Source organism: Coccidioides immitis, assembly GCF_000149335.2.
Source record: "Coccidioides immitis RS genomic scaffold supercont3.1, whole genome shotgun sequence".
NCBI lineage: Eukaryota > Fungi > Ascomycota > Eurotiomycetes > Onygenales > Onygenaceae > Coccidioides > Coccidioides immitis.
In genome coordinates, this window is record NW_004504310.1 from 3,500,369 (window position 1) to 3,525,716 (window position 25,348).

The window sequence follows — 25,348 nt, forward strand, 5'->3', positions numbered from 1 at the left end:
TACCCGGAGGCTAGTCGTGCGGCCAGAGAGCTGGGGAAGCGGAACGTGCTTCGTGTACAACTTGAAGAAACAGCGGAAAGAAAAGAGCGGTGAAGGGCGCGAGGCATATCGACCTTCTTGTGAGAGACAAGAATCCTTGACCAGGGCAGAGGAGAGCCAGACCAATGGCATTCGCCAGACGGCTGATGTACTGGGCGGTTTTGAGCCTCCAGGCGGCCGCCGGGATGAGCGCAGCGCAGTCATCACGATGCGGGGGAGGGGCAGCCAGGCCTGTCGTCGGGCAGCACGCTGGACATCCGACGGCGTCAGTAGTCCGGAATTTCGCTGCCAGCGAGATTCAGCTGCACTTGAATCTGATCCGGTACAGAGTACTTTGGGGTACTTGAGGTGTACATGCTCGGAGTCAAGGGTTGATGGATGCCCAAAGGGTTGATTCCTTCGCAGTAACCATGTAAACTAGCTCCCGACATTTCCCTAGGGAAAGCAAGATTTGTCCGAAAAGTTATTCAATTCCTGAGGTTTCTCAGGCTAACCTTGTAGCAGTTCTTTTCCGGAGGAATGGATGAATCCATCACGGCTGTAAAATTCAGGAAGAGAAGACACGTCGGATGGGATTTAGGCGCATTGAGCCATGTAGAAACGGTCCAGAAAGGGGATCTCCACGCAGCGGAAGCACCAGGAAGCCAGCGGACAAATCAGAACCTTTTGCTTTCAAAATCTCTCGGGATAACTATCCAGTGCTTTTGTCTTTCTGCTGGAAAAAAAAAAAAAAAAAAAGGAAAGAAACGCTGCGCATACCTTACCCACTTTCTTCTCGATCGTGGGTCCGCAAGGCGTACTTTTTAACTAGAGTAATCTTTACAATCGCATCGAGATTCCCTATCCAACGTGTCGGCAGCGAATACCCGGACGGCACGGGTCTGTAAGGAGACACAAGAGTTATGTACGGTAAGCGTGGCCCACTTCTACCAAATATTTTCCGTCCATGAAGAGATCATGCTCGCGTGGGCCATACATAGGGTTGTGGTGGGACCGTGAGCCGACGAACGACTTTCAAAAGGCCAGACTCATGAGGACGACAAGCTAGTTGAGACTTAGCACCGAGTTTCCTCTGCCCTGAAGCACGTTTTGATTTTGCTAGAGATAGGATATGCTATGCTGCTGCTGTGATGTGTACGTCTTATACAGTGGAGAGCGTGATGATGGTGTTGGTCGTGGCCCAGACTCTGGTGTGTGGAAAACCCATGGATCGGCATCGGGTTTTCGCCCCGGGTGCGCTAGCTATGAGAATTGGAAAAGCATGAGTTTCATCATATTCTGCCGCTCTTCGCAAAAAGACCATCCTCGGATGAACGACTTGTTTTTGCTGTATCGGAGCAAGTCCAGCCCTCAACTCCTGCGAGCTAGCACCAGCCAGGAGGTAAAAATGTGCCGAGGCCCTGAGAATACGGAGCCAGTCGTGCAATCCTTAGCAGGCCGAATCTGTGTGTCCATGCTTTCAGGCTGCTCGTGTTTTGTCCAACACTCGGGATATCGCTACCAACCACATGGATATGAATTAGTACTCCTGGAATAACGATGTTCTCTTGGTGTCCATGCGCTTATTTCAGGTGTTTTCAGGATGGCTTCGACGCAACGTTTTACAGTATGAAGTATGTACTCCGTACTCCGTACACGGTACGGAGTATGGGTGACTGACCGACGAGTCGATAGGAACTCCGAGCAGTTAGCTGGTTTTGAGCTGCTTCGTGGCACGAAGCGCTCAGCTCGCTAGCTACTGAGTCGGTAACTAAATTTGGGACCTGAATTCGCACCAGATCGACGGACGCCATGTTTCAGAACCAATGCCACGCGACGTGGTTTCAGCGACAGCCGAGTTGCGCAGACCTGGAATAACTTGAGAAATTCACCCTTTCTCAAAAATAATGGCTGAGAGTCGCTCAATTGGTTTCCACAATCAAAAGGAATTGAGCAACGACACAGCTGTCGTGCGAAGTGTCGGATGATGCAGCGAGTAACCCACGACGGAGTACCCTCCGCGGCGCTGGTGGTGAACAGTTGAGCAAGCGAATTTAGTCAAGCTACATAGTGAACTAGGCCAGGGAGGATCCCTTCTTGGCTTTCATCCTCCTGACATTCCTTCTAGAAGATTTCCACGGAGGACCTCTGACAGGGATACCCGCAGCCCGTCACACATTCCATTAATGATTCCTAGCCGTTCCTGGTAGATGCCGGCTGGTATCACACTCTCTGCCGAGAGTATCCTTCCGCCTTAATAGCAGTCAGTATGAATGGTTAGCTCAAGAGTGCGGAATTGGGGTCTCTTCTTGACGCATCCCACTTGGTCCTCTGCAGTTTACGTGAAATCTCAATTTGGGCCGATGGAAATGAAATAGTTATTAATAGAGGTATCGGTCCGAAGAGAAGGAAAAATCTTCAACCCCAGGTTCCCCAAGTTTTCACACCATGTGCAACATTTGAGGTTGTTGAGCAGGCAACCCCTGCTTAGGAGGGGGGAGAGGGAAAGGAAAAAAAAAAACTGTTCTGCAGGTGGACACATGGAAGATCCTTGTCAACACCCATCCTGTTACCAGTGTTACACTCCCCCAAGACTTTCTGGAATGTGAGGGATGGTTGAACAAGGGGACGACACAGAACATTCCTTCAAGAAGGCGCCTTAGGTATTTGAAAGCCGAACATACGAATGGATTGTAATAAATTTCGTCATAGATGTGCATATAAAGTAAGATACCCGAGGTTGGACGGCGGGGATTGTGTTGAGAAAGTGACGGTCTGCCTTGCGATCGCACAAGGAATGGCTACGTTGATGGTGATAATAAATCGGGGGATCGATTATGCAGCGGTTGTCCCGCAGTTGCATATGCAAGTGGAAAGCCAAAATAAAATGACTGCAGGAAGGAAGAAAAGAGTTTTTTTTCCCTCCGCTTTCTCCTCCGTCTTCGTCTTCCTTCACGAGGACGAGCAAAAATTTTTCATCCGCCTGCCGGTCTCGATGGAAACGTGGAGTGGATGGACGGCAAAGCTTGTCGTGATGAGCAAGCATCCAGCTCTTCTTGCATCCCGGCCCCCTGATTATTACTTATGATTAATGTTGGGAAATTGTGTTGTCGGATTGCAACGGACGCTACCAGCCCTACAATCGGCTTTTTCTTTGTCGCTCACGCACCGTGATTGACTTCTCAGATCATGCTCTTTTTCATTGTGAGGAGCGCTGCGCCGTGTTCGGAAATACAGCAAACCCCTCGATGGACGAAACAACGGAATGGAGGGGTGGAATACAAAGAGATGGCGTCCTTCGACTGCGGCTAAGAAGTGCACGCCGGGGAAACCATCATTCCATGCACTACGATGTGCAGTGTCCCGATGCTATCCTTCGTAGATTGGTGCGAGAAACGTGTTGAGCCAATTACATAGTGACTGGGGATATGCGTATCATGTTCGGTTTAAGAAAAGTGACAGCTGCAGGGCGAATACAGAGTAATAATTAAATGTCAGCTTGTAGTTCCGGAGTACATTCTCCTCCGCTGTTAAAGCGCTTTGCGCCGTCGAAGCGACGCTGCAAGCCACCGCGTCAACACTTCTCGACCTGGCACTATGAAACATTGTGCACACTAATGGATGCACTCCGTGTGTGTTGTATGTACGGGGTACATGTATGTACAAATGTCATCACAGGACACTGTGGTTCAGGCGGACGGAGATCCAGGGTACAGACATTCGCAGATGTAGAGACAAGTTGCTGGCTCCCTGCCACCAACATGGCAATCGAAGTGAGCCCGGGAAATTGTCTTCTGGAAGCTCTTTCATTTTTTTCCCTTTTTTTTTTTTTTTTTTTTTGGGCGCTCGACCAAGCCTGTAACTGACAAACCCGATGATCCCAGGCGAAGGTGGATACCCAGAACTTAACCGTGTCCCATTCTCGATGTTCGAGTTCAACCTCAGGGAGACTACTCCGTAAGCAAGTTAATTAACAGCTGCTAGCGCCTTGGGGCTCGGTGGGCTCTTCGCCAAACCTTGGAATATTATCCTTTTGCTCAGGGACGAGTCTGGCCCTTTTTTCGCCGCTGCCCGGCCAATGGGAACCAACACTATTATGCGTCGTCGCCGTTTGGGCTTGAAATCCATCTTCCTGGGCGAGATGCCGAGAGTTGCATGATGGGGAATCCGCGTCCATGCTGAGACAGGCTGGGAACAAGATGACGATGCGACATCCATACCATCGTGTTAACTCCCGTGCTGGCCAAAAGTATCATCATGTATCGATTCCGTGCATGCTACCGCCCGGAAACACAGACATGCATGTCGACGGGCTCCTGTCAGATCCCTTGGGAGGGATAGTTAATCATATTATTATTATTATTATTTAATTATGTATCTCGCGGCGTAAGACGTGTTCGGATAGCGAATTATTATTATTATTTACGGTTTTTCTCTCATTTTTCCTTTTTCCTTCTTCGCGGGATTTAACCTTCGGCTTGGACTCACTCCACAGAGCTGCTCCTAAACTCTGGGGCCCAGTCTGCAGAGGCGTGTGTTGTTGGCTAACCAAGGGCAGGCCCCGAGACGATTCCGATCTATGTCCTCCGTATCTCCCTCTTTCTCTCCCTGTGATTGCACATCTACCTTGTATAACCTGACCTGTTCGATCTTCCTTTCTTCCTCTTCCTCTTCTGCTTTTTCTGCCACCGCTGGGGTCCTTCATAACAATTAAACCTCCCCCGTCTGGCTGGTGGGGGAAGTGTGCTGCTGTTCACAACACTTCGATAGTTACCTTTTGCCAACAAAGCAAAACCTGGGGAGATTCCACATCCAAGGCTCAATCCAGCATTTCCTCACTCTCACTCTCACTCTCTCTCTCCTTCTCATCATCTCTCCCTTCCTTTCCCCTCAGTCACCCAATCATCGTCACTATCGACCCTGTAGGGTTGTTGAATGCATGCTATAGACACATCACTTCAACCTCAGAAGCATGTCTGTCTGCACTGAACAAGACCTCCATTGTGCACTCAATTCCATCTCCTAACTTGACAGCTCTGTGCAAAGATGGATTTCATTGTAAGTCTCTTTTCTTGCTTTTTCTGTCTCGCTTTGACCTCTTCTGTTTATCGCCCCAGTGGCTACTTATGTTGTTTTTGTTTGGTGTGTCGCCGCATCAGACCGAAGAGCTTTGGTCTCATGAGGTCATCTGGATAGATAGCCTTGTCACGTTAATCCGGTCATGTTGGGGTCACTGCGGCCTAGCCGCCGGCCTTATCTACATCTCTACCTTATCTGCGTCGTGATGTTTGATCTTAGACCCTGGAATTCATTCTATCGAAAGCGTGTTCGGGTTTGGATACACCGTGGGGGGAGGCGATATGATGAGCTGACCTTTTCCCCATCAACAGCTATCTCTCACGCACTTCTGCGAAGTCCATGGCCCGACGTCAATCCTCTGCTCGCAGGTCGCTCCGACCTCGTGTCCGCAGTGCGACCCTGACTCGCGCGATCTCTCTCCAAACGATACCCCTCTCTCTTCACACCCCGGGACCTCTCCTTCTTCCAACCCACGCGACCCAGAACGAGATGTGAAGCCGGGCAAGCAGCCGATAACTGCCTCATCTGTCGGTTGCGCAAGCTCCGGGAGCCTCGAACCTCTCGCCTCTCCAACATCTTCGGCGCCTGCCTCTACTGCCAGGATCGAAGATCATCCATGGTTTTTAAACGGACAGTACACCAAAGTTGACACTGAGAAGTTCAACTGTTTTGGAGGAGCCGAGGGCGATACTTGTGCCAGCTGCAGACTCTCTATCCCAGAAGACATCAGCAAGCAGCTTCCACCCGGGGCACCAGGAACTCTCAAAGAGAACGGCCGGGGCAGAAACGGAAGCCCGGTCCTCAGGTCCAGGGAGATCGTTCATACCTGCCATGGAAGTCAGTTTGGCTTTGACGACGCATCGCATGATTCCCACGTTCGCCATTCAAACTCGACCTCTGTTCGATCTTCCTATTCCTCCGAGTCCTCGTGCCATACTCACATCGTGACGTATCTATCGATGCGGGGCCCGCCAAATCCCACCGATTACTCGTTGTTACGGCGTGCCTCGATCCGTACTCTAAGCTGCGAATTTCTACCTCGTGGTTTGTCCTCCGGTCCACTTTCATTTGGCGACACTGATACGGGTTATACTATCGCCTATGTCTTTCGTCTCCCGGACCCCATGGCAAGAGGCAAGAGACGCAGTTACGCCTTGGTTGCCTTGGCAGGACGAGATGCGGGAAGGGCTTTTCGGGCGAGTCCAGTAATCTGGCGTGTATTCAGTCACATTGCGAATAACCTCGTTAGCTCGGCAGAGAAATCACAAGAGCACGAGAAGCGGCGCGACGTAGGCACACCTAGCGGAGCAGGTAACACAGCTCCACGAAATTACACTCCTATTTCCTCCTTCCTCACAGGCCGCACCGTCGATCCTGATGGACAGCCTCGGCGTGCTGGACAGATCCGCGCTAGAAATCTTGCTGAAATTGTTGGGAATGAATATATTTTCGCCGAGCTTCATGCCCAATTCGTTGCCTTGCTGCAGCAGCTCGGAGCCATGTTCGGAGGAAGTCGAATTCCCGAGAATCGGTTGAATCCGGAATTTGAGAGCGAAGAAACCGAGGAATACTTCCCGCGCCGTGCTGCACCAAGTATCAAGGTGCCAATACGCCCGAAAGGTGCACGAGGCACAAGCAACTCAGGCATGCGATGCGATTCACCCAATTCTCCGGGCCAACACTCTCCGGTGCCCAAGCCTATTCCTATTTCTCATCGACGACATTACGCCGCATAACTTTGATGACTTTTCATAATTTACTTTTGTACCATACTCAATGATACCCCCGTCTGTACTACCTCTTTTTCATTTTCAACGAACCCTTTTCGATTACGTCGGTTTACTTACTGCTTCCGATTCGAACGACTGGATCACGGGCCTTTGTTTTACTACTCTATTCCCCTTTACGAACTCCTACCTCTTGATCGATCCAACCCCCTTTCACATGCCTTCCAGCGCCAATGGCTGTGAAAGCAATATCCCTTGCTAGGATTTCAAGCCCCGTCTCATAATCTGGTCGAGCCACGATCTTCGACGTTACTCAATATGGCGCGCTTGCATAACGACTAACGGCCTTCCACACCACTCGTCTCTTCGCCCTGCCCTACCACCCTAGGCTCAGAATTAACGTCATTCACCCTTCACTTCACTATCCGCCCTTCTATTATCAACATATCAAGCATAGTCAGAACAGGGCGTTTGGGGAAGTGATAATTCATTATAGAGTTTACTTTTTACTATTTTCATTTTCTTAATGCTGGTGGCGAATCGATGATGAGATGCAGAAAGGGATTATGCCATTTTACCGATGATGATATTCCCGGGTCCCCTCGTGCCCGGCATTGGGTCAAAGAATTTGCCTGCTCGTTGCTGTTATTCGACTTAGCGCAATAGCCCGTTGCTCTCTGGGGATATTTTTTTTTATGCTGCCTCTCAACTAACAATGTTCCTCTTATTATTCCTGGACTTGCAACGATATTTCTCTGGCATATCCCTCTGTCTTCCCTTATTGGTCTTGTTATGCTGTGCATTGCTGTTTTTTTTTTTTATTTTTCTCACTTTTTCTTGATTTGGGTGGGCAGTGCTGCTTTTTGATTTTCATCGTCTTGCTCATCATACATGCAGGATGGGAAACAAAAAAGTACGGTGAAATGACAACACGGCGCTTTTTAGATAGGCTCGGGCAACTGGTTCCTCTTTAATTTTCTGCTGTAGCTCTCATGCTCTTGGGGATATTTAATCGATTCCAATATCACGTGCCTCTCCTGGCAAACGTCCACGATATTTTTGAGTTCATTAGTAATCGTGACGGCTTATTAATCCGGGTAAACCTTCAGTGATCGGCTAAAGTTTCTCCTCGTAAACCGCTCAGAAAGCACAAACTCAACGTCAAATATCTCGGTTCACCACGACGATAGCAAGCAGCGGTCAAGGCGGAGGAATTCACGAAGTGTCCACGACCTCTTCGTAAACTCGAATAGATATTTTCACTGTTTTCCAGACTTGTTTTAAGTCAGCGGGACACTTGCAGGAAACTACCACATACTTGCCTCGCCCATCGCGACTTAAAGGGGAGACTTAAATTCTCACGGATTGGGAAATCGTTGGAGAAAGCGCCTCTCTCGAAAACGCCATCAAAAACGCAAGAAACCAAAAGGATCCGGTTGAGAATTAGGGATACCTTTCTTTTTTCTTTTTTCTTTCTTTTTTTTTTTCATTTTCAATTCCCCATGGCAGCATTCGACAAATGCAAGACGCGCCCCGCGCACATCGACGCCATCCTGAATGGATTGGATAGATACAACCCAGAGACAACAGCTGTGTTTCAAGACTATGTTGTGCAGCAGTGTGAAGATCGAACATTTGACTGCTACGCGAATCTGGCATTGTTGAAACTGTGAGTTCTTTTTCTCCTGATTCCCCAGTTTGGTCCCTCAAGTGTGTCCTTTGTGATGATGAGTACCTTTATACTTTTTTTTTCACGTTTCCTATTAGCTTACGTCTCTACATGAGACAATGGGGAGACTTATTGGATTCCTCTGATATCATGATCATTTTCTCTGGATTGTTATCACTCCCGCTTGATGTTCCATGACAGACTGCTAAGTCCCACATTTAATAGCTACCAATTCAATCCGCCCCTCCTCAACGCCGAAACAGTCACCAATATCCTCGCCAAAGCCCTCACCGTCTTCCCCTCTCCTGCCTTCTCCCTCTCCCTTGCCCTCCTCCCCGCCTATACCCAACCCTACGCTACCTCCTCCACACAAGCCACCACCGCCAACCTTCCAATGCAAACCGCCGACTTCGTCGAGGCTGTGCAAAAACTCACCCACCTCTCAACGCTCCTCGAATCTGCGCAATACACCGCCTTTTGGTCCACCCTCAACTCCGACGACCTCTACGCTGATCTCACTGCCGACGTTGCCGGTTTCGAGGAATTGATCCGCATCCGGATCGCAGTGGAGGTTGGCAAGGCGTTCCGCGAGATTGGCGCGGATGTATTGATGGGATGGTTGGATATGCGCGGCATGGAAACGCTGGAGAAATTTGTGGTTGACGTTTGTGGATGGGAGGTTGACAAGAGTAAGGCGGAGGGTGAGAATGGGGTTATTGTTAGAGTTCCCCGGAATAAGGAGAATGAGGCCCGGGGAGAGGTAAAGGGGGAGAAGGTCGGTATCGAGATGTTTGGAAGAGTGGTGAGAAGGGGATTTGAGCAGCCGGCTTGATTTTAGGGGGTGGTCTCTTGCCTTTTTTTTTTTTTTTTTTTTGTTTTCTTCCCGGCTGGTTCATTGTTAAAGCCTAAGGTTTTCTCAATTGGGTTTTTCATGCCTGCCTTGATGAAATGAGAGGGCGGTAGACAAAAGCTGGTTATGTTTCCTAATGATTTGCTTCGTTACAGGAGGGTTCATTTCTTCGGGTGTGTGCCCTGGTCTGGGTTGTATCAGATGCAGCACATATAAATGAAGTGCATCTGGTATCAAAATTCAGAGCCAAAAAAAATTCTATTTGATTTTGTCATTCCAATCCCCTCAAACTCCACCTTAATAGCCCGGAGTCATTTCCAGCTGAACCAAGGAAAACAATTTTCATATACTGATTTTGTGACGACCCTCTACAAGGTCCTCCGATACTCACGAACAGACCCTAACCTTACTTTCCAGCAACCCTCTCCTCCCACTGCACGCCCACCCACTCTTCTCTCCAACCTACCTCACCCTCCCTATCCAGCCCACAGTTCCCACTGCAGACGCCAACAATAATCGTCCCCCACTCCATTCCTCCTTCATCCTTCCCAATGCCAATTCCCTCTCTCCCTGCTTCCAGCACAGTTATGGCATGTGGAACGAGTTGCAACTCAAATACCCGTTCGCGCCCGCACAGGCTGCATCGGGGTAGTTCTGACGATACTCCAGAATTCGAACTAGCAACCTTGACATGCGAACCAGATGACGATGGCGATGGAGAAAGCAGCTTCCCCACCGGGTCGGTGGTAGAATAGAGTAGTGGTGTTCCGCGAAATTCATATCTAAGCACCTGCTCTGGATTATGGTTTAGTCGCGTTGAGAACTTGAGGAAGGATTTGTCTAGCGACGACTCGAAGGTATCTTTGCCTTCTGCGCCTGCGACCGCTGAGGATCCCTCGTCGTCGAAACTCGATATTTGTACGTTTGCAGGGACACTGGGAGTGGACGGGCGAGATAGGGTTTCGTATTCCGCGTCGAGGAAGTGTTGCGGGTATGGAGTGGGAAACGAGGTTTGTGAGGGCCATGGTTCTGCAGGGCCGACGAATTGCGAGGCTTGGGTGGAAGATGTCGTCGTCGTAGGAGGAGCAGCAGCAGGAGAGGAAAGGCGAACTTTGTCGGCGAAGGATTCGGTGAGGTTTTGTTCTTCCTTTGGCGTTGTTTCTTCAACTGGCTTTTGCGGAGGAATCGCTGCAAGTGTGGATGGCGACGAGAGCTGAGCAAAGGGGTTTACTGGCGCTGCGGAAGTGCTCGATGTTGAAAAAGGATTCGAGTTTGCGGATGTGTTAGGAGAACTGGGCGCAACACCGAACAGGGCCGCTCCAATATTCTGCTGTGGCTTTGGAGGATCTGTTTGTGTCCTTTTCTCCTTTGGCTTTTGTTCTTCTCTCTTGTCTTTCTTAGTGTTGGTCGTGATTTTGTGCTTTTTCACTCCACGCAAGGCTCGTATGCTCCCTTGCCTCCTGTTACAAGTTCGTCTCGTACATCCAAATATGTATAACCATCTCTCGTCATTTGGAAAGTGCTCCGGTAGATCAGCATTTAGTTGAAGAAGCAGTGGCATTGGATCTTTGCAGGATTTGCATTTCGCAAAATTGCCCGGGGGCGGGGTAGAGGGGTCAAGCCATGTCTATAGAGGCCAAGTTAGTTACGGTACAGGTAATGCTTGAAGTACAGAACTATATAGATGATCCAAGAAACATCACAGAATATAACCCAAATAGCAGTAACTCTATAGACAAGCCATAAAGGGTGTAATCCTACCGGCCATCCACCAATATGGCTGACTGTGTCGTCCGATTCTTCATCTGCGGCATAACCAAGCAGAACGGAGGTTTCAGTGTAATCCCCCTGGGCATCATCATCACTCAGCCCAGAAGAATCACTATCGTACGGATCCATCTTTGCTCCAGACGCATTGGCTATTACTCTGGTGCGATCTTGAGCGAGTTTTGGTCACCCAAAATATTTTGGGTCAAGATCACGTGAGTTGATCTGATTAGATTAAGTAACTAGGGAGGGAGTCCACACACAACTACTCCGTAACTACGGAGTAGTTCGCCAAGCTATCAAGGTTTGTTACAAATGTTATAACACCCCCAATAACCCATAGTGATGTCTGGCACTCCGCGAAAAACCACCCCAAAAATTATTTAATAACCTGTTATTAAACTAGCATTAAAAAAGACCACTTCTTAGTTTCTTGTTGTGTTAACTTATCTTCTCTTTTGCAGCATTTTTTATATTTTTCTGGTGCTCTGAACTGCAAGTGATTAACTTGATATCACAAACTGAACAATGTCCTGAAATGAACACCATTGCTTGATATTCAATATTGATGATATATCAATGTCTTCATATGACTATTCTCCTTGCTTCCATCTGCCGCGCTTGTCGTCTGAGGGCCCCAACACCACTTCTCTTCCACATCGCCAGAAATCAGTTCTTCCGTTACACTATTTCACCACATGTTTGTGACGGTGACATCGCAAAGGAATGGGCTTTGTCCTGGTACTGCTATTAGTATAACATGAAATCACATCACATGAGCTGGTGACCACTGTTTTTGACGTGTTCCTCTGTTTTAACGAATCAATGAAAGGGACAGGAAGCCACTTGTGATATCAAATCTGATTTGTGACACAAGCAAAAGCTGTCCTATGTGCGAGAACCCATCTTGTTGACACTGTTTGCATTATCCCCGTGCCATTAAAGGTAGTATTCAAGACACACTCGAACCAAGACACTATGTGTACATTGAGCTGCATCCAAAAAAGACGATACTGGGGGAGACCACTTTGTCTCTCAGTTTTATGTTGTATCCCCTGAGAAAAGCTACAAAAATTTTGACATGATGTTGTCTCACTTGGGATCGTCCTTTTTCATTTCCAAGACCACTAAAGATTAGATAATGCTGCCTCGAGCTTTGAAAATCAATCAGTACGTTTGGGAATCCCCCCCCCACCCAACCAAAAAAAAAGGAATATAAAAGGAATATATTAAGGAAGGCGGATGGGAAAACGTAAAGTGAGGCAATCGCAAAAAGGAAAACAAGAACGGATTGAATTACAATGTGCTTTACGACACTTTTCATCAAAGCCAAGTTATGGAAATCTAGAGAAAAGGGTCCCGAGATTAAGAATTCCTCAAAGGAGTCAAATCCACTCGCAGAGTGTAATCTAATATTCTCTTCAGGTTGGTAATCAAGAAATTTCTAGAGAAACCTTCGGGCCTTTGGGCGCAACTTAGACCAACCGTATATGTTTTGATTCCTGTTCTTCATGCCCACACAATTGTCTTTTGAGAGGTCGGGATCGTCTGTGCTTCGGTTGATTAGATAGAGTGCATCGATGGAAGTCAATTATCAGAGCCCGTTTCAGCTCTCTATTCCACAAAATGTTTTCTGGCCGAAGGTCCCCATGCAACACGCCAAGGGAGCGGATTTCCCCCTTGGACTGTGAGATGGCAGATCGGATACTCTTATCTTGCTTGGTATGGACAACACTCTCTCCACCCCAGCCCATGAGGAGCATGTGGCGAATCTCTCCAGCACCATGTAGGAAGTAAATCTGTGCCAAATCAATCTTTCCAAGAAAGACCGGAACTGCTGATCCCTGTACACGCTGAAGAACATGGTAGATTTCAGCCTCCTGTGAAACTTCTTTCCAGAGTCGCGATGTTGTTCCTTTACCAACAACCGTGTAACCATATGCCGCACAGGTGACTTTGAACGGCGCCCCGTATCCCCCACATTTTCCCATTGGAGTGCAGTCCTGATCAAGGTCCTGATCAAGCTGCTGTTTGAGCATCAGCACCAGGTCTTGCGCACTGATTGGGTGTTGGTGGCCATGCGCCCCAGACCGGTGGAGCTCGAAGTTGGGACAACGAGAATCCAAGTCTCCACCCTGCTGTAGGCCTAGGAGACACCGCTGTGTGCAGAATTCATTGTTATGTGGACGGGACTGGCTCCCTCGAGACTTTTGTGGGTTCATTTGAGGGGTTGACGTCGAGCGCTGAGTTGGGGGGGAAGATGTGACCTGACTGAAACCTCGCTTTCGTCGTGCTGGGGTGGCGGGTTCAGAATCTGAGTCGGAGGCATCTTCACCAGGGCGGGTACTTGGGGGTGCACAGCTGAATCGGGATCGAGTGGGCACCTGTCGGCCCTGGCCGACAGGAGATTAGACCGGAGACGAAGGCACGTACTCGGATGGAGACTCCTCGGAGCTAGTGGGCTCGGTAGTAGCGTAGTCGGGGCTTGGAGGTTTCTGTCGTAATTCATTTGCAGGAATCTGGGATCGAATGTGGCTGAAATTGGTTTCCCAGGTTGGTAACTGTGCCCGCGCAGAATTCCGCCAGGCCTGATCACGGACTTGAGAGACGCAACTCATTAAGGCCCCCCAGAGCCCCCTGTATCCGCATCGACGTCTAAGTTAGGCGCACCTAGGTCGTAATAAAGGGTGGCCGGGTCATCAAAGGGGACGTGCAGTTGCACATTTGCCAGCCCTGTGCTCAAATATGAGTACTCGAGCCCTTCTTGGATCATCACATGGTATTCCTGCACAATAGCCGATCCAGCAAGCCGCGTGGCATTGTATCTTAATTTCTCCGGGCCGCCGGTAGGAATGATGTTCGATTCAACGATCTCATGATAGAAATCAATCGGTCGGAGCCCGGAGCGAAGATTCTCCAAGGACAGTTTATGGGGGGGTTTGTACTCCATAGTGGTGAGCAAGCTCTTGGTATCGCCATCGACTCGGTGGATGCAGGACTGATCAGGTCGGGAAAGCCACGGATCAGCCTCTGATTCATCCTCAACCTCATCCAGTGAATTGGCGTGATCTTCAAACTGTACTCCATCACCGAGACAAAATTCTTCCCGGGCTTGAGGAATCTTGCATAATGCTAAAATAATATCATGCACGTGGTCCTCCACAGCCATCCGCTCATAATGCTCAATATCCCTTTCACAACTGATTAGTCGACGTGTGAACCGCCGCGCATGTTCTTCTAGCACATGAAGGGACACAAACAACCGCGGCGCCTCTCTTCCTGCCGGCTGCAGATATCGACGGACAGAGTCATAGATCTCTTGTTGCCTGACGGCACAGTCTTTCCAGGGTCGCAGTCGTAAAGGACAATATTTTCCAGTGGGAGCGTGTATTCTGCGCTTTGTAAATTCAACAGGATTTCCAACTCTCAACGGGGACGAAAATAGATTGTGACAATATTGAACAAACTCTTCAAAGGTAGTTTTTTAGATGCGCTTCGTCTCTTCTGTCAATCATTTCTGTATTTGTTTCGTTTCCTCCTCTGCCTGTTTCCTTCCCTCCTTCGCTTTCAGAAAAAGTGCTTTGTAGTCGGTGTGGTCAGACATCTGTCTCATGGAGGTGTTTCACGGGAGATAAGGCTGCCTTCGGATCATAACAGTGCAGCTTTCCAAGGCACCTAACTAGCGGTTAGGGAGTATGGAAATGAGCTTTTCTGATGTTAGTGACTGGGAAATAAACTTCAAATGATTTTATTGACCAAGTTCAATAATGAAGGGCTGTTGGCTGATACCTAGTTATTTGGCGGGTTGGCGGTAACCAGGCAGCAACCTGGGTGATCACCTACACTAAAGCCCCCCCATCTACTTGACCGTTCCTAGATAAAACCCTCCCCGTAGATCTACAAATGACAAGGAGTTGTTGACTGGTTGGCAACATAATCCTATACATTACCAGTACTCTATACTCCGTAAGCACCAATAATTTTACATGGTCAACTATTGGCGAGTCCATTTTAATGGCATGTTTTTTAAATCCCAGAGAAATTCTGCCCCCCGCAAAAAAAAAAAAAAAAAAAAAAAAAAAAAAAAAGAAGAAAAAGTGAAGATGCGGATCTAGCCACTGAATGCAAAGAAACCTAACATTCTCTACAGTTTTGCTTTCTCTTCTTCGAGTCGCCTCCATATCTTCCTCGCATCAACTATCAAAGGCCAAATCTCTCTGAAATTATTCATCTCGCTCTGCCTTGCGCCCTGCCAAAGCGCCTCGTACGGATCCATATCCGGTCTGGCCAGGGCACTATCCATTTCAAAGTCCGTAAAGCCATATGCCTCTATGATGGACTTTGAATGCTCTGCGAGAGTTTCGATAGCCTGGTCGTAAGCGGATACAAGGGTTTTTCGTTGATGCTCGGTAAGAGAGTGCGGTGAGTAGACATCTTTGTAGGCGGTTTGGAGGATGGAGAGGGAGAACTTTACAAAAAAGTCAGAAAATGTAAACCTTAGCATTGGATTGGTTTGGGGGGTGGGAGGGCGGGGACAACATACCACATGAGCCAGGGCCTCCAATGGGCCATAGAATTCAGACCCGACAGTTTTACGAACGACATCCCAAAAACCGCGCCAGTATACAAAATCGCAATGCGCCATAGTGAGCTCATGGACAGTGAAGCTGGTGTCTTTCCCACAGACAGTAGCATCTAGATGCGCCCTGACTAATGTAGCTAGCCGGCGTTCGAGAACCCACTGCTGATTCTCTAGCTTAAACCAGTCGGATTCTGATGCCGCGGTGAGTATACCTGCGGCATCAGGGTTCCGTATAAAACTCAAATAGGAAAGGCTTGGGACGGTACTCTCGGTTCTCCTGGGCATACGGTCAAGACTTGGATCTCCCAATCATCGAGAGATACGTACCCATTGTAATGTTTCAGTATAGCACGTGGCACCTGTTGAGAGATAACGTAATTGTCTCCTTCATAGGTAACCGCGTTGACAGTATGGGCATACATGCGACCGAATCCGGACAGAGCGCTGTAGCCATGTCCACCGCAAGCGATTCTGCAAGTCTCAACCCCTCGTGCAGTAATGTCCGTGGAGTAGACTTTGGCACCGACGGTCTGAAGGTGGAGATCTTCTAGCTGCGAGAAATCGCCGGTGTTAATGACCAGCTTGCTGTATTCATCAAAGGCCTGCTTGATATTTTGGCCCACTAAAACGAGAGCAGTGCCCTAGAATTGACCAGAGTTAGGGCCCAGTCACGGCAAGAGAAGATAATACCAGGAATTACCTGCGCCAAAAGCGGCAAAAGCCTGTACTTTACACTGGCATAGTCGAAGACGGTTGTTTCTTCCTCCTGCCCTTTCCTCCAGAATTGCTTCCTAAAGGTGGTATAGTGATACGCTACCGAAACAGCTTTAAGCAACTCATAACCTGTAGCCTCAACCATAATTGCACGAACCGTGACCATCGATCCGTATGAATGTTTCGTGTTTTTGGGTGGCACGTAGGTTCCATCCCTTAGCACCTGCGCATTCCGCGCCAGCATCTGAGACCGGGGAATTCTGACATTGTGGAACTGCATGGCGCCGTTATCCACACCCACCATTCCCTGGAAAGCCTTGGGACCAAGTTCGTAGATTTCCACGCCAGGCATCAGCTCCTGAGTATCAAGGTCCCGCAACTGGATGAGAAACAGATGATTTCCGTAGTCTTTGGCGTGGATTATCAAACGCGCGACAACGAGAGAATGAGTCGCCCAGATACCGGTGGCTCCAATCCAGTATTTGGTGCTGCTCAGGGTTGGGGAATTGATGACGAATTCGTCTGCGTCGCGGTCAAACGTCGCCGTAGTCTCAATGCCACGGACATTCGAACCATGGCCTAGTTCCGTCTGCGCATAGGAGCCGAATATCTCAAGTCTCTCGGCCTTGGGCATCCAAATCGCCTTCTGCTCATCGCTCATCTGCCTTTCCATGTTGGACAGGAATACTAACCAGATGTCAGGCAAGCCGCATCCAGGACGATAAGAGAAATCAAATTCAGAGACAGAGCATAGTTACTTCTGAACTGTGGCTGCACAGGCAGGAAATAATCCAACATGACCACAGCTTGTCTAAACTGCTCATGGCTCCATTTTTCCTTCTGCTTCAGCGCGATCAGCTCACGGGCCTGATGCACGGCTCTCACCCAGGCATCCTTTCTTGAAAGGGACGGGACAGTAACCGCGCGCTTCGAGAAGATGGGGTTAGTGGTAAGGGCCTCTAGGAGCTGCTTTCGGGCTTCAAATTTGTCCTTCCCTCCCCAGAGGAAGACCGACAGCGGGGTTTCGTTCGGTTTGTTGCTGATGTTCCGGGGTGGCATAATGCGCATGTAAGAAAGAGATCTTCCAACTTTGTTGAATATCTCAACACTCTCATGTCGTGCTATGCATTCTCAGGCCATTCATTTAACCTTGGCAGGCAGCCCAGGGCAATCACTTCTCCGTCGGCTCCCACGCATCACGGAGCGGAGCTCCTGGCTGTCTCCCAGGTTTCCCCAGGGCGGTCCACACGGGACTGGTGCAGCGTCGGCATTACGAAATTGACTTCCCGAGGAGCCTTGTTAGCTTCGGGAATTTTGGCAATTTTGCAGACTTGCAGGGATTTGTTCCTGCACGGACGCTAAGCTGGAGCACCCCGAATTATGTAGGACAACCAGTCGAGCTCTAGCAAATTGTCGTAAGCATGGACTGTATACTCTAATTCATCGGTCGAGAGGAGGAGAAATCCGGCACCGCAGCCCGGGTGGTCTAGTTGGTATGATTCTCGCTTCGGGTCCACAATTTCCCGAGCTTCAACAATGAAGTTCAAGCATGCGAGAGGTCCCGCGTTCGAATCGCGGCTCGGGCCAACATAATAAATCTTTTATTTTCTTTCCTTTTTTTTTTTTTACTTTTTTAATAAATTAGTTGAATAAATACCTGCTCTCTCTCCTATTTCCTGGACTTTGTTTATTTAATATTTTACTTTTTCTCGTGCAGGTTCGTGGTATTTTGAGCAAACAGTAATTAATGCCGTGTGCGATGCTATGATGCTATTAGGGGGTTCAAGCTGCAACCTCACCGTCGGCAACCGGGCCATCTTCTTCGCTTGTCACAAGATTGCCGAAACCTTTGGCTCTCCCTGCCCGGGATTCCCGAGCCGACAAGCGATGGTGTGTGCCTGCACCGGTGATTCCCCACGGACTGGCCAAACTACCCCGGCAAATTCGCGCCTTCAACAAACGGCCTTTCTCCCAGTACCGCATCGGCACTCTGCTTTGCGTTCATCAGGTGCCTAGGCTAGGAGGCATGGCGCGATCATGATGCCCTTTCTCTCGGCGTGGTCTGGCCTCTCGATTGGAGGACTGACAGAGGCTACTTCTAGCTGTTCATATACATACATGGCTGTCGTTAAATTCGTTCCCTGCCCCAATCCTCCCCCAAGCCGAAGAGAACTTCCGTGGGCAAGAGAGCACCAATAACTCAGAATGGCAGACAAGCCTGATTGGAGTGCCGCACTGAGGCCCGCTCCTCCAGGCGGGGCGACTATTATTGCGCAGGAGAGAGCCAGGTCGATTATCCCAGTGGACCAGCTGGCCGGCTATCTTCTTACTCCTGACTTTCTCGAACGACAGGACCGGGTGCTGAAGGTATTGCTGAAAGAGCCAGTTTTCAAAAAGGCGAATCAGGCCAACCTGTCCAGGCCCGACAGATACAAGCTGGGCCTTGCCCGGGGAAAGAAGATCCGCCAGCTGAAGGAAAAACTGGGCTGGGATGAGGAGGACTACCACATGGCCGCTTATCTGTGTGACGATGTCTTGCCGTACCACCTGCATACCGCGATGTTCATTACGACTGTCAGCCAGCAAGGAAGCGATGCCCAGAGAGCTCGTTGGGTGCCCAGGATCGAAAGGTGGGAGATTATCGGGGCATATGCACAGACAGAGCTGGGCCACGGCAGCAACGTTCGTGGAATCGAGCTGGAAGCGAGATGGGATCCCGAGACGAGGGAGTTTATTCTTCACAGCCCCCATCTTACTGCGAGTAAGTGGTGGAATGGGACTATGGGGCGCACCGCTACCCACGCGATTGCAGTCGCCCAGCTGATGCTACCTGTATCGGGCAAAGGCGCTGAAACGAAGTACAAGTCGTACGGTCCGCATCCGTTTATCGTGCAAATCCGCGACTCAAGAACACATCAGCCACCAGAGAGCATAATTATTGGAGATATTGGTCCAAAATACGGCTATGCATCGATGGATAATGGATACATGTTGTTCAATAACCATAGGTGTGAAACTATATCCTTTTATATCCGTTTCCATTTCAAGAATTGAATATTGATAAGAGAGACAGGGTACCTCACGATGCAATGCTCTCTCGGTATTCTCGAGTAGACCCGGAAACCGGTAAATATACCAAGCCTGAAACCCCAGAAGTTGTCTACGGCTCGTTAACTCATGTGAGCTCTCTCACTTCAAGCATTTATCGATCACACATAGAATCAAAACGTAGTAACAAAATTCTAGGTGCGAGCTACTCTTGTTATGGAAGCTAGGCTTGCCCTCGCTCGCGCAGTCACAGTAGCTGTTCGATACCTATCCATACGACGTCAGTTTAGAGATAAAGATTCAGATAATCCGTCCGACCCTGAAATGCCCGTTCTGGACTACTCGACCGTGCAGGTCCGTATCTTTCCTCTGCTAGCCACCGCATTTGCCCTTCACTATAGCGGCAAGGCGATGGGGGAGCTATACGCGCGAACTCGGAAGAATATCGAAGAGAACGGAGATTTCGAGACTCTGGCTGAACTGCACAGCACCTCATCCGGATTGAAGAGCCTTGCCACCGATCTCACCGCCGGTGGTATCGAGATCTGCCGTCGAGCTATGGGCGGGCATGGGTTCGGGGCAAGTGGTCTTGTGCAGCTTAATGCGAACTACTTATCCAAACCGACTGTTGAAGGGGATAACTGGATGATCACGCAGCAGGTTGCTAGGTATCTGATCAAGAAAGCCAAGGCTCTATCGGCGTCTGCAAAGAGCCGTGCAGGTACTCGAACAGAGGAGAGCCTGAAACGATACTTGTATGCGAGGCAGAAGACCTTAAATTTGAAGGTATACGAAGACGACAACGCTATTCTGGAGGCATTCGAGTGGAGAACAGCACATCTTGTAAGGCCCTCGCCCACGCACCCACCGCTAGAATTTGTCGGAAGCATATCAAACTCACACAGAGAGAACAAAATAGGTGTTCAAAGCATATGAACAGCGAGAAATCCAAAAGAAATCCTGGAACAGCCTTCTCATTGACTTCCACAAGCTAAGTCGAGGTGCGCACATCCCATTTACGAAAACCGAGTTCTCCTTTATTACAAACTAACCCTTATTTCACTTCTTCCCCAGCATACTCCCAATCCATCCTCATCCTCAATTTCCACCAGGCCCTCCAACCCAACAACCCCGAAACCGCACGTCTCGACTCCACGACCCGCGCAGTCCTCCGCGACCTCTTCCTCCTCTTCGCCTTCACCACCATGGATGCCGATGCCCGAGAATTCTCCAGCTCAGGAGCGGTGTCGAACGACGCCCTCGACGCTCTGTCCGCACGCATACTCGAGCTCATGGGCCGGATACGTCCGCACGCAGTCCGGCTGGTAGATGCGTGGAAGATCCCGGATTTCTTGCTCGATAGGTATGTGGCTACCAACACGTGTAGGCTTGGGTTTCATTTTACCTACTACCTTCCTGTCTACCTTGGAAATGGAATATTTGATAGACTAAGCAGCTAACCCCTCTCCCTTTTTTTTTTTTGTACGGCAGCGCTCTGGGGAGATATGATGGGAAGGTATACGAAGACCTATTCGATCGGGCGCACAGACAGAATCCGCTGAATGCTGAGACGTTCAATCCGGATTATCGTAGCGATGAGATTGTTTTGGGCAGTGAAGATGCCGGACAGATCTTGTCGAAGTTGTGATGTGATTGACGGCTCATAAATGTATCTACGACGTTCGTGTGCCATAGGGGAGGACCTTTTCGATAACCAAGAAAGAAATTCATGACCCTTTTTTTTTTTTTTCTTTGAGAAACCTATATTGGCTGGTATCGATAATTCTCGTTCTTGATATGGAAAAAGTCAGAAGCGCCGAATTCTATTCGAAAAGAAGCTAGCCCGATACCCAATCTTCCTATTACACAAAGGGTCAGACGAAGCCGCTAATGCTGTATGTGTAGGTAAACTGCAAAACAAAAGCCCTCTTCACCCCACACTCCACGGAAGTTCTTCCATACGAGGCAGCCTTTGTTCGTCATGAAAATAACTACCTAGTGCGAAGATTTCGTTATCCGCAGAGTACGCTCTATAAGTATACGACAGTCGTGACAAACGGTATCATCAAGGCTGGCAGCATCATCGCTATCTTACGGTGCCACACACTCGCAGGACGTTCATTCTATAGCTTCACTATCGCTAGCTTTTGAACGCGATCTCCTTGCCATCCGTACAAGAGCACGACCTGGCATAGTATGGTAGATCGAACTGGCTGAAATCCCTCCGGACCTGCTTCCCCGATTGCTCCGTCTTCCAGACAGGTTGTTCAAAGCTGATATCACAGAGTCTTTGCGGGATTCAAGTCTGTCCCGGAGCCCGGATATTCTCTCGAGGCTGGACGAGGTGGATTGGTCTGAGGAACTTGAAGATCTTCCCGTGGGCTCCTTGGCTCCATCGCTGGATCTTATAATGTAATGCTGTTGATGTTGCCGGGGCTGCTGTTTGTGTGATAGAGAACTATCCAACCTGGCCTGTGCAGTGGACGCTGGGATCCCGACCTGGGCGCCCGACAGAGCTTCCACGTCCACCGAACTGCTCCCACAGACCCCTCTACTCGCGACCCTGTCGCCGTCGTCCTCCACGGCCGACGACGCGAAAGGCACGCTCAGCGCCTCCAGCACGCGCACGTACTCGTCCATCTTCTCTTCGAGATAGCTGACCCTCTTGCGCAGCTCGACGCACTCGTTTGCGTTGATGCGAATGTCCGACTGGGCGTTCTCCAGGGCACGTTCGGCTCTGCGGGCACGATACTCGGCGGAGTTGGCCTTGCGGGTTGCGCGGTCGATCTGGGAGTTGGCGGCATAGTAGGCGATGAGGAAGAAGAGGATGCGGATAATCCATGTTTCGGCAAGCCATTCCATCATAGCCATTGTTTGGTGTTGTGTCAATCAGTCACTCTCTATGTGGTGTGGGAGTGGCTATGAGAGGTATTTATTATATTCTTTGAATCGCAGAACCCCCGATGCTTGATATAATACCACGCTGCTATAAAAGAAACGAAATAGAAACAATGAAAAAATTAAAAAAAAAAAAAAAAAAAAATTGAAAAAAAAAAATTAAAAAAAGGGGGGAGGAGGTATGTCACAGCTGACTGCACCAGCCGTAGAATGTGCAGACATACACGGGACAGAGGGAAAGCAGCCCGTGTTCTCTCCTGCTTGGCAGAGCGTGTGGCCCCTGTGGAAGCTGCTTTTCAGTGCGATTGTGAAATGCATTGTTCCTTCCGGCATAACTTGGGTTTGTAGGCCAAGTTGGTTGAAATGATCAGGGCGGTTTGGACTGTCGACAAGTCCCAAGCATATCCCCCAAGCACGCGAGATCCACGCGGTACTGTGGATCGGGCGCCGGGCACAACTCGGAGTGCAGCAGCATCGCCACACGATCCCTGCTAATTATACGTAAGTGGGCTGGCAGGTTGGTTCCAAGGTTGTGTTCCAAGTATTCAGTACTCCGTGCTGTACTCCGCAGTTAGCTTTTTGAATCTCGATGGGCCCTTGGTTTTAGGTTCATCCACGAACTCCTGATCTTAGCCATGGTTCGAGAGCTCTCAGTTACAGTACGGAGTACGGAGTAGTGGAAAGCAAATTGAGTTTCTGAGATTAAAGTCATGTCATCACCAAGTTCCAGCATCACTTGAGGAGCTGGGTGGCGAACGGTGCGGCCCGTGCTTAGATCCACCCTGTCACCACCCATCTCTCCTCTGCTCAGTCGTTGGCCCGTCGACCTCTTCCCTCGCAGCGCTGCACAAACCCCCTGTTCTGATGCATAAAACACAACCTCCCTCTTCCTGTCGATATGTCCACGAGTCCCAAAAAACAAAATGACCGTCGAGTGGAGGCCAACGTCCGAAAAAGCAGGCAGGAGTTTTTGTCGCTGGGGGACAAAGGTAAGAGCTATTCGCGCTTCGTAGCTATCCAAATCCGACCTTTATCCATTGGGTTGCTGTTCCTGCCAGACCACTTTAACTGACCATCAATAGCAAAGCAACCCCGACGCATCACAAAGCCTCCACAAGAACCAGTTCGCAGAAGCGTGCGTTTACGACATTCATGTCATGAATGGAGCAGAAACACCCAGCACGAGCATCGGTATCCCTCTTCAACCAAAAATACAGCTGGAAAGGAGGCAAGTTATCCCTATGCTTGCTATGCTCTGAAACTAACTCAGTACCCAGTTCCAATCTAAACCCCCAAGCCCTCCGCAAGTAAATGATCGAAAACGGAAACGGCCACAAGACACGGAAGAACCTCTCCATTTTCGAGCCAAGCTTCGAAGGCGATCGCAAACGTTCCTCGCTGCTGAGGACACACCTATCCAGGGGCCAGCGAGCGATGCTGCCAAGAACGAGATTGACCCAATACGTAATTGGATCCAGAAAGGATATTGGCCCAAGAAGTATTTTAACCAGGACATCAGTATGAGTTCCCTGCTTCCAAGGAAGAAGTCGACGTCTTCTCTTCGCCGTAAAGGGCCTAGTGATGAGAAACAAAAGGAGGAAAAGAGTGCTCCATACGTAAATCCCCGCTACCAAACTATTCTTGAAACAAAAGGCAGCTTTATGAAGAAAGCGCCTGTTGGGATTACAGACGAAAGTAGTCTTCTTAACAAAGCATTGCTTAACACAGATCAGATGGTCCCGCAAAATTCGCTGTTTCGAGACGACTTATTCGACACCACCTGCGAAAAGATCCAATGCGAGAACGAACCTAGAGTTATTCGAGATATCGGACAACTGATCGTGCCGTCTGCCGAAACTCTAGCTACATATGGTGCCACCAATCTAGAGCACTTAGTTGAGACTGTGAATAAAGGCTGGAACAAAAGCATCCCTTTTTATGGTCCCCGCCCACAGCCTGATTACTCGGTGGGTTTCAGGCGGTCTGCATTCACAGATGATCAACTTGAGAAGCTGAAGCCCTTCATCGGTGATTGGGATGACACTTCCTTTTTTATGGCCACAGACACGATGCATTTTCCATTTCTGACATGCGAGGTAAAATGTGGTGAGGTGGCACTTGATATTGCAGACCGACAAAACGCCCACAGCATGACTCTTTCAGTGAGAGGTGTGGTTGAACTTTTTAGGGCAGTAAAGCGTGAAAATGAAGTCCACCGGGAAATCCTCGCGTTTTCAATATCCCATGATCATACAGCAGTGAGAATCTATGGCCATTACGCTCTAGTTGACGATGATAAGATCACATTTTACCGACACCCGATTCACAACTTTTCCTTTGCTGCCCTAGATGGCAAGGAGAAGTGGACTGCATACAGGTTTACGAAGAATGTCTATGATATATGGATGCCGACTCACCTTAAAAGGATTTGTTCAGCAATTGACCAGATACCTCCTGGCCTTGATTTTGGTGTCTTGCAGTCGGGCCTTCCGTTCCCTTCAACTTCCAAGTCTTTTTAACGAAAACAACTCTCAGTCAGGTCAGGTGAGGCAAGGCAATGTCAGCCAGCTGAACATTAGGGTGGTGAGGGCTGCCAGACCATACCCAACTTAGCAGCTGTACCAAACCCAATCAGGCCATGCTAGATCCAACATGGGTGGTGCTAGACTGGATGCAGGTGGGCTGGTGAGCTTGAGGCAGCACTCACCAGATAATCATTTACTTCGATAGTACGGAGTACTTGCCAGTAAAAAGATAATAAAATACTATAACTTAAGAAATAATTTTTATATTTAGATATTTCTTATAATTTATAAAGTTTATTAAAACTGATAGTATCTTTACAAATAATAAAGTTAAATAAATCAAATTGATAAGACTGTTTATTAAGTATCTACATACTCTACATATAAATTCTAAAGTCTATATTCAACAATGTTGTTGAGATATAAGAGAGCAAAAAGTTGAGATTTTGTATCATGTATGTATATTTTGGT

At 49.0% G+C, this 25,348-nt stretch overlaps 10 protein-coding genes and 1 non-coding gene across 11 annotated transcripts; 6 read left to right on the forward strand and 5 right to left on the reverse strand.

The window, feature by feature from the left end:
* The first annotated feature begins 2,753 nt into the window (after positions 1-2,753).
* Positions 2,754-3,515, forward strand: CIMG_12747 (uncharacterized protein). The gene has a single exon (XM_004445687.1). The coding sequence runs from the start codon at positions 2,816-2,818 to the stop codon at positions 3,104-3,106; it is 291 nt and encodes a 96-aa protein (XP_004445744.1). The 5' UTR covers positions 2,754-2,815; the 3' UTR covers positions 3,107-3,515.
* A 1,208-nt stretch (positions 3,516-4,723) lies between these two features.
* CIMG_01881 (uncharacterized protein) lies at positions 4,724-6,833 on the forward strand (the record flags this gene model as incomplete). The annotated part of the gene is made up of 2 exons (XM_001248109.2): positions 4,724-5,076; positions 5,409-6,833. The coding sequence occupies exons 1-2, from the start codon at positions 5,065-5,067 to the stop codon at positions 6,831-6,833; spliced, it is 1,437 nt and encodes a 478-aa protein (XP_001248110.1). The 5' UTR covers positions 4,724-5,064.
* On the reverse strand, positions 6,634-7,855 carry CIMG_12748 (uncharacterized protein). The gene has a single exon (XM_004445688.1). It carries the CDS (start codon positions 7,625-7,627, stop codon positions 7,340-7,342), a length of 288 nt encoding a protein of 95 aa, XP_004445745.1. The 5' UTR covers positions 7,628-7,855; the 3' UTR covers positions 6,634-7,339.
* A 179-nt stretch (positions 7,856-8,034) lies between these two features.
* CIMG_01880 (eukaryotic translation initiation factor 3 subunit K) lies at positions 8,035-9,623 on the forward strand. The gene is made up of 2 exons (XM_001248108.2): positions 8,035-8,493; positions 8,719-9,623. The coding sequence occupies exons 1-2, from the start codon at positions 8,327-8,329 to the stop codon at positions 9,323-9,325; spliced, it is 774 nt and encodes a 257-aa protein (XP_001248109.1). The 5' UTR covers positions 8,035-8,326; the 3' UTR covers positions 9,326-9,623.
* CIMG_01879 (pre-rRNA-processing protein TSR4) lies at positions 9,486-11,250 on the reverse strand. Its single transcript, XM_001248107.2, has 2 exons — positions 11,105-11,250; positions 9,486-10,970 (listed from the first exon to the last, which is right to left on the reverse strand). The coding sequence occupies exons 1-2, from the start codon at positions 11,240-11,242 to the stop codon at positions 9,750-9,752; spliced, it is 1,359 nt and encodes a 452-aa protein (XP_001248108.1). The 5' UTR covers positions 11,243-11,250; the 3' UTR covers positions 9,486-9,749.
* Positions 11,251-12,585: 1,335 nt separating this feature from the next.
* Positions 12,586-13,332, reverse strand: CIMG_12749 (uncharacterized protein; the record flags this gene model as incomplete). Its single annotated transcript, XM_001248106.2, has 1 exon — positions 12,586-13,332. One exon carries the CDS (start codon positions 13,330-13,332, stop codon positions 12,586-12,588), a length of 747 nt encoding a protein of 248 aa, XP_001248107.2.
* A 395-nt stretch (positions 13,333-13,727) lies between these two features.
* On the reverse strand, positions 13,728-17,474 carry CIMG_12750 (acyl-CoA oxidase; the record flags this gene model as incomplete). The annotated part of the gene is made up of 6 exons (XM_001248105.2): positions 13,728-14,502; positions 15,259-15,578; positions 15,654-15,969; positions 16,020-16,333; positions 16,393-17,093; positions 17,165-17,474. 6 exons carry the CDS (start codon positions 17,472-17,474, stop codon positions 13,728-13,730), a joined length of 2,736 nt encoding a protein of 911 aa, XP_001248106.2.
* Positions 17,475-17,881: 407 nt separating this feature from the next.
* On the forward strand, positions 17,882-17,992 carry CIMG_15022. Its single transcript has one exon. It is a non-coding gene; the product is annotated as a tRNA-Pro (tRNA).
* A 137-nt stretch (positions 17,993-18,129) lies between these two features.
* CIMG_10832 (acyl-CoA oxidase) lies at positions 18,130-21,198 on the forward strand. Its single transcript, XM_012358914.1, has 6 exons — positions 18,130-19,414; positions 19,480-19,585; positions 19,653-20,297; positions 20,374-20,455; positions 20,529-20,817; positions 20,946-21,198. Exons 1-6 carry the CDS (start codon positions 18,612-18,614, stop codon positions 21,100-21,102), a joined length of 2,082 nt encoding a protein of 693 aa, XP_012214337.1. The 5' UTR covers positions 18,130-18,611; the 3' UTR covers positions 21,103-21,198.
* Positions 21,199-21,252: 54 nt separating this feature from the next.
* On the reverse strand, positions 21,253-22,762 carry CIMG_01873 (uncharacterized protein). Its single transcript, XM_001248101.2, has one exon. The coding sequence runs from the start codon at positions 22,323-22,325 to the stop codon at positions 21,573-21,575; it is 753 nt and encodes a 250-aa protein (XP_001248102.1). The 5' UTR covers positions 22,326-22,762; the 3' UTR covers positions 21,253-21,572.
* Positions 22,763-23,200: 438 nt separating this feature from the next.
* Positions 23,201-25,254, forward strand: CIMG_01872 (uncharacterized protein). The gene is made up of 3 exons (XM_001248100.2): positions 23,201-23,341; positions 23,435-23,580; positions 23,630-25,254. The coding sequence occupies exons 1-3, from the start codon at positions 23,251-23,253 to the stop codon at positions 24,869-24,871; spliced, it is 1,479 nt and encodes a 492-aa protein (XP_001248101.1). The 5' UTR covers positions 23,201-23,250; the 3' UTR covers positions 24,872-25,254.
* Positions 25,255-25,348: the final 94 nt, after the last annotated feature.